This window comes from Terrapene carolina, unplaced genomic scaffold (genome assembly GCF_002925995.2).
Source record: "Terrapene carolina triunguis isolate 2854851 unplaced genomic scaffold, T_m_triunguis-2.0 Scaffold182, whole genome shotgun sequence".
Taxonomy (NCBI): Eukaryota; Metazoa; Chordata; order Testudines; family Emydidae; genus Terrapene; species Terrapene triunguis.
In genome coordinates, this window is record NW_020664533.1 from 1,723,008 (window position 1) to 1,730,905 (window position 7,898).

Sequence of the window (7,898 nt, forward strand, 5' to 3'; positions counted from 1 at the left end):
TTCAGTGAACATTTGCCAAAATTGAAACATTTCCATGAAACATTTAAGGTTTGATGAATTGGCATGTTCTGTTTAAAAACAGTTTCTTTGGAAAATTCCTGACCAGTGCTGCTTGCCACTTCTGTTATCCCTACAGAACAGAGACGGATGGTATTCCTTCTTCAGTAAATCCAGTCGGACAGTTTATTATGTTCGTATTTTAGGGCCACTCAGCAACATCTCTGCACACCCTTTGCTGGCTTTGGGTTTTGAACAGGTGTCACTGACAGCAAAGATTTGTGTGTAGAACCTTTATTACTAGTGACGATGCACAGGAAGGAAAGAACTCTGCTTGACTTTCAGCTCCAAGTTGAATTTGCAAGGCTGGAAGATAGGATAAAAAGTCTAGCTACTTGTCAACTGAGTACATTTGCCCTGAAAGTCAGTGAATAAATGTTACGTTTTTTCTCCCTTTTTTTAATCAGCTCTGATCCAAAACCACACTGTACAAAATGTCCTACTGGAAGTCATGGAAAGACAATAAATATGGAACCCCAATGTCATTTTTACAATCACTTTTCAGAGGAGAACTATACTTAGAATCTTAAGTAGTTATTCTTGCTATACATATCAGAACATTTTGTATTTGCTGTGTTTATGGATGAGAGTAGATAAAATGGAAGGGAAAAATGCATGATTTATATGGGGGCTAGAAAGGCCTTAGGGATGGATTTGGAGAAGGGTATACTTGCATGCAAACAATTATGTAGTTACTGAAACTCAAAGACTTATTTAAGGATCGATCATTTGGCTAACATCTGGAACCTGTAAGAAATTAAAAGCAGACATTGGTATGCAATATACTCTTCTCTCTGATCAAGCACATTAGATTAATATCACTTTGGGTTCTCTCTGGTTATCTTTCATGCCCACACATATAATCACTCTTCTCTTCCGTAAAATATCTTTCACCTATTGCAGTTTATCACAATTAAGAGCCTAGTTTTGCAATGTGTAACCTAAATGGGCATTCCTATCCCACATTTGGACATTTAAATCAGCATGATTGCTTGTGAATGCTCTTTCGACATGCCATAAGGCCAGTTTAGAGTTTGAGCCAGCATAAGATTTTCTAAAAATTATGATGATCATTTTCTAATACAAAAGGTATTGTTCCTAGCATGAGGCAATTCTATTTTGGACTTCATTATGATGGCTAAAGATGAATTAATCACTGGACTGTAATTTTACATTTAATACAGGCAAACAGAGGATAGTCCCATCCAATAATATATATGATTGGTGCTTCCAAAGGGCTACTCTCCCAAAGCTGAGGAAACTGATGAACAAAATGGACTTGGAAGAAAAATCTAGAAAGAAAAATGTGAATTAAAATTGGGAGTTCTTTAAGACAACTGTATTAGATGGCTAAAAAGCCGCAATTACAGTCAAGAAAGAGGATAGCTGTGGGTTAAAGTCCATCCTGATTCAGTGGAGAAGTAAAGGCAGCAATTAACTACCATAACAAATGGAGAAAAGAGGAACCAGATAACAATCAATATATACTAGAAGTAATAACATGTAAAAAAATGATAAGGGAAGCTAAAGACATCAGGAAAAATTCATGACTAGCAGGGTTAGGACAACAAGAAGGAGTTTTCTAAAGTATATTAGGAACAAAAAAAATTCTAACAACTGTATAGGCTGATTACCAGATGAAGCTGGTAAAATAAGGAGGCAGAAAAGGCAGAAGTATTCAATAAATATTTCTACTCTATATTTGGACAGAAGCAGGATGATATATTATTTTCACAAGAGGATGATGAACTATTTTCCAGTCCATTAATAACTGAGGAGAAGTTAAATGGCATCTACTAGGAATAAATATTTTTGAATCAGTTGGCCCAGAAAATTTGCACTCAGGAATTCTAAAAGTGTTGACTAAGGAGATGTCTGACTCCATCCTCCTCCGTGTAGGGGCATGTTGGAATAGTACAGAGGCAGGGATGGGGCATGTTGGGAGCGAAAGATGACAGGACTGGAGCATGCCACACTCTGGCAAGCTCGGATGAGTGGACCAGTGCTTAGGCAACTGTTCATTTAGCACAAGTTAGAGCAGCCCTGTAACTGCTATACCTTATACTGGGGCTGGTTCAGACCCCAGCCAGCCCTAAGAGTTGGCAGAAAGGTGTCCTCATGCCAATTTCCTATCCCTCACACTTCCTTAAGATTTCACACTCGGTGCACCTAAGAATGAGTTCTTTCTGTTCAAAAAAAGTGAGGGGAAAGTCATCAGAAAAATAGTGTCTAATTATTGTTTTTGAATAGTTTTCATTCAATAAATAAGTTTCATTATGTCTTTCCTCTTTTTCATCCAAATGTTCTTTTCAGAATGAAGTCAAAAGGACCGAGTTTAGGGTGATAAATTGCTATGTGATTTTCTTTACATATCTAAACGGAGGCATTAGTATTACATGCAGAATAACAGAGAAGTAACTGTGCACGATGCATCTTGTTAGCTGTTATGGTGATATAATACAGGATAGGATTGTGAACAGAGGATGTCCTTTGGGAAATCATCCCAAATATCACTGTTGAATTTTGCAGTGAAGAAAAGTTTTGGATTGACCGGTCTGGAAATTTAGCATCCTTCATTTCTCCATAGAGTAGATACAGTGCTAGAAGTGCCATTGTACATTTCCCTGCAAATACACCTCAATTCAGGCCTCAGAGGGAGAGTGTCATTTGTTCTCCATGCCCTTTCAGTGTTGGCCTCTGTGCTGAGACTGCCAATAAGTGTGCCAGTTGTTATTTGGGCATTTGTCCATGAGGAACTAAATTGCCAGCACCATTTCATTTCACAGTGGCCACCAACCAATCATCAGAGTAATGACTGAACCGAGAGTAGAAGTGAAAGGCTCTGGTATTCCATTGCCAACTTCCGAAGTCATCCAGTTGCCTTAGAATGGTGACACTTCAGGTGCAAGTGTTTTGGAGCCTCTCCCAACTCCCATTAAAATAAGTGGAAAACTCCCTTTGAGTTCAGTCATGGGTAATTGGACTCAGCCCTTAGTGAATTAATGTTGCATTCATGTGAATGACATACAACTGGATTACGGGTGTGTTTCTTTTAATGTGGAATTTGTTCGATAAACACAAATGTATTTTTAAAAGGTAAGCTTATTTTCAAATATAATATTTGTTGGATAACCATCACATAAACCAACACAAAATAGTCCAACGTAGCATTAAATGCTAGCACGTGTTATCAGTCATTCAGATAATTTCTCCCTATGTCCATTCTTTTACAGGACCAGCTGTCAGATATAGTGAATTCAGTGCATCAAAGCCCAAGCCTCCACCTCTTGTTGGACAGCACACGGTGGAGATACTGAAGGTTGCACTGGGGTATGAGGACAATGCCATCGAGGAACTTCTCAGGACTGGTGCAGTTGTTCAGCATGAAGTCAAGTGAAGAGCTTTCACTCTAATCTGTCATGCTGAGTTTATGTTGCTTGTTCTTCTCTTGGATCCCTTCATGTCTCCCAAGGAAATTCAAAGGAGGAGACATCATTTAATTCTTAATTTTCTTCCTTGTGTTTGGAATGAATCTAACACTGACATATCAACTAAAGCAATCTGGTATCTACTGCATGAAAGAAATGTTTTTTGGGGGTAAATGTTCCGATTACAGAATCCTATGTGGCTAATCATTTCCTATATTTTTATCTGGGGAATGTAATTCTTATCTTAATCATGATAATTGCCCAAATGTTTGTCCCCTGAAAGACAGAGTCTGTGAAACGAAGCAGATTCTTGAAACACTTGCATTCTGTGATCTCCATTTGCACATAAGCTACTTTTTAAAACAGTTTAGCATGAAATCAAAGTTGTGAGCAAATTGATGGCCCCGTGATTGATTTTAAACAGAATTCTGAGCCCATGAGCTCTTTGTTAATCTATAATTTAAAACATCGTTGAAGTGCCTATTGTAAAACTAACTTCTATTCCCATGTTCAGTTGTGTAAATATTTGCTTTACATTACATAGTATTGCTATGGCAATCCCGGAGTGTGTAGCAGAAATAAACCTCAAGTGTTGCATTTTTCCAGTTACGTAAAGAGCATTTTCCAAACCCAGTTGAGAATCAAAACATGAATGAATGTTACTGGTCTTTTGTGATTTTATTCAGCGAGGCTCTCGGTATTTTTAATTGGACATGGAGCCAAACCAGAACCACATATCTGAACACCATGTGCCAATGTTTGGAGGAAGTTTGGGTATGGCTCTGTGTGCTAGGGACTGCTCCACATGTCTTTAATGGCCATGACCTCAATTCCATTTTACTAGGAGGGAAATTTAGATCCGAATCCAAATTTTTGGCTCAGGCCTACGTCTATAGTTAAAACAGAGCCAGATTCTACCAGCCTTGGTCAAATTCAGTGCAGTAGATCTACTCAAGGAGTAAGGTATTACTATTATGAATAAGGGTGGAAGAATCTGGCCCATAATAAATACCAAGCAAGAGATTAAATAAAAGCCACTTCTTCTATACAAACCAATTTGACAGTTCTTCAGCCACAGAAGAAATGCCATGCCTCAGTATCCAAGCATATAATTTACAACTAAAGAAAACTCTGCATGGGAAGGTTCTAAAGTTTGTTGTGTGCATCCGTGGAGTGAGGCAATGCCATTTTATTTTTAGAACTAAATAAAACTAACTGAAACTGACATTCGGCAAATAATGTCCATATTTTCCCCGATGTATCGGAAACAGGCCTGGCATTATAACTAGCCTGTCACTTTGTTTCCACTTTAACAAACAACATCCTCTGTATTACATTTGAACTTCACAACTGTATATTACCTTCTGGGAACAAAAAACGTTATTATGTAACCAAGTTGAAATGCACATTGCGGTTGCTCGTTTTTGAAGCTCTGTTTTTGGTTCATTTGCTTGCTTGTTTTGTGTGTTTTGTTGTGTTCTCTTTTTCAGATCTTCTCCTAATCATTATTTTTTTTGTATTGCATTCCTGGGACAAGACCTAACGCTCTGCTCATGTGTTAAAGGCATAAGGAGATTCTAGACTAGTGACTTCCTAAATAAATACAGAAATAAGTGTGCATTGAGAGCCAAGTGAACAGGGAGACCATAGGGATAGAACTAGGATCTGGGGAAAGGGTTGCTAGGCATTACCATGTAATCCACCTTTAATTCAAGAGGATCAGCCAGTTTACTAAGAGAAACATTGGTTTGAAGTGAGCTTCAGATAAAATGGATGATCTAGTACTAAACTGAGTTTTGTTTATTGCTGCAAACTATTTCACACTATCAAATCATGTTTACAAATAAATGTGTTGTTTTCACTTATTGAGGCCCATTCTTTTTCCTTTTTCTAGGAACTGAATACATAAATAAGATACCATAAAATCACACTCAGTTTAGTTCAAGGCTTTCTAAAGGATCTTTTTCAGGGGTGTTCCAAGCTATGGAAAGAATTAAGTGCTAGATTCTCAGTTAGAGCAAATTGGTGTAGCTCCATTGACATTAACAGTATAATGCTGATTTACACCAGCTTAGGATCTGGCCCATTAATTTCAATGTATTTGTTCCAATGTGCCCACACAGTTGCTCCCCTCTTAAGTGTTTTCCCCACCAATATTTTGACATTCAGATACCAGAGGAGATAACCCGAGGCATGATTTTGCCTCACTTGCAGTAGTCAGTGCAACAAGGACAGTGCTAATCCTGTTACTGCTGCTTATTGTGAGAGAAGTCACAGGAGGTTCTGTAAATAAATAGACTGCAACTATCTATCTACACTTTTGAAGACTGGAAAACTTGATGTGGCTAAAAGTCTTTAAGTAGTTGGAAGTCTAGGAGCCTACAAAGCTCCCATAAACCTGAGAGGTCTGCTCCTACAACCCTTGTGCTCACACTTGCAGGATCTGCCCCAGGGTTTTATGTTGTCTGAAGTCCCATCAGACAATTGCCTTGATATTGCCCAAGCAGTCACTGGAGTAGCAACATTTTCTTTTAAAAGACCCCGAACATACACAAAGATTATTTATGAAAACACACTGCACTCTTCCCAGCAATCCTCAAATATATGCACCTCTAAGTAGAAATCAACGGATGCATAGTTTTAAACAGCTCTCCTTTGTCCTGCAAAAGTAGAAATCAATTACATTGAGATTTAATAAAACTAGATCCCTGCAATTTTGAACACAGGTAAGTAGTGAGTCATGATGACTGTATACAGCACCTTCTGACAAGGCTGCTGCTGCTTTTATTTCTCTCCACTTACATTGGAAAGGAACCTGCTGCTGCCATGGATTGTGTGTGGTATTGGCTTTAAGCTGATTAACCTTCTGCATGATTGTTTTGCAGAAAAGCAGGCAGACCTACCTAGTAATGAGTCAAAAACTTAGCTCAGATACAGCTATTCACTACTGCCAGGTGTGACTGCTGTTAATTTAAGCACTGAAGTAAGTAAGTGCTGCAATGGGACTTTTGCCTAAGTATGACCTTCAGGCCTGGGCCTTTTGTGAGTAGTGACCAGGAGGACCAAATGTGACCCAGTTATCCTTACTTAATGTCTGACCTATGTTCAAATCCCATTTGAGCCAAAATCACATGGAAACTTCATAGATTCCTGAAGGGACCATTGTCATTATCTAGTCTGACCTCCCACCTAACAAAGGCCATAGGATTTTCCTGAATTAAGTCCAGCTTCAAGTCCAATAGCTAGAGCAAACTTGAACTTGCGCAAAACTTGATGTACCCGCTGGGATCCCCTACTTATGTTGGGATGTGAACATTTCTTTTTCACTAATGGTGAATAAAATCAGCAAAAATACACCGAGGAAAAGTATGTTTTCCTAATTTTTCATGTAACCAGGGGAAAAGTCAGCATCTCCACTTCTGTCTTATGTGCAAAATATTTTGCCCACTTCTTGTTCCCCTGTGCTAACCTCACCTCCTGTAAGCCAGGCAATGCAATGCAAAGCATGCAGTGTGTGAGGGAGTTCTCATTAAGTCATTGTGCAGCTCTCCCACTCCTAATACGATGTAGATCCCCAGTTTGTTCAACCAAAGGAGGAAAGGGAGCCTGACAGCTTCACAAATAAAATGGTCATGATTATTATTTTAAAATTATCTCAATGACAAGATGCAGTGAATTCTCTAACCTCCATGACATTACAGCAATGCATTAAAAATGTATTTATGTGCCAAAAGATGGAGGAAAGGTAAAGTACTTTCAAACTTCAGGAATTCAGCTCACATTTCATGTGAGTGACATTAAACAGTGCCGTTACTAGGTGGTATAGACCTCCCCCTCTCCCCACCCCGAGTAGTTCCTGCAGGATCAAGTATCCTCCCTACAGGGAGGTTGCGTGCTATTGACCAAGCGGATAAAAATACACTGGTAAATGGTGATGTAGTCACCTTTTTAAAGCTGACAACTAATCAATTCAATTATTGTATAAGTCTGTTTTGACTGGTGTTGGGGTTAGATGTGTAAGGAAAGTGCCTGGGATCACATAGGCCAAGGACCTATGAAACTATTGCAACAAGAGCTCTTCTTGGCAAGGGCTGTTTCAAGCTTTGAAAGGGGGGGGGCAACGGTTCAGGTGGGGCCAAATTGTTAATTTTTATTTTGCTTTATTCTCTAGGGTTATAAATAAAACACATTAAAACATGTATAGATTGTTTGAGGAGTTGTGTGCTAAATTGTCATCCTTAAAAGGCTCTTGTGATGATCTGATCTACAGTGAAAAGAGAGAGTGTAAGATAGGACTATCTGCAGCTCATCAAAGGGAGATAGCATCATGGGAAATGTAGTCCAAACAAAGGAGAAATGGGAGCATGAGACACCCAAACTACAAGTCACATGCGGCGTAAGCAGCAGCATTTC

General features: G+C 38.9%; 1 protein-coding gene across 2 annotated transcripts in view; it reads left to right on the forward strand.

The window, feature by feature from the left end:
* The window catches only part of LOC112113496 (succinate--hydroxymethylglutarate CoA-transferase), a 579,588-nt gene extending 575,822 nt beyond the window's left edge, over positions 1 to 3,766 (forward strand). For both annotated transcript variants that reach the window (XM_024209791.2, XM_024209792.2), the window contains one exon: positions 3,291 to 3,766. In XM_024209791.2, the coding sequence (XP_024065559.2) occupies positions 3,291 to 3,454 (164 nt within the window). In that variant the 3' untranslated portion in view covers positions 3,455 to 3,766. The remainder of the gene's footprint in view (positions 1 to 3,290) is intronic.
* The last annotated feature ends 4,132 nt before the right edge of the window (positions 3,767 to 7,898 follow it).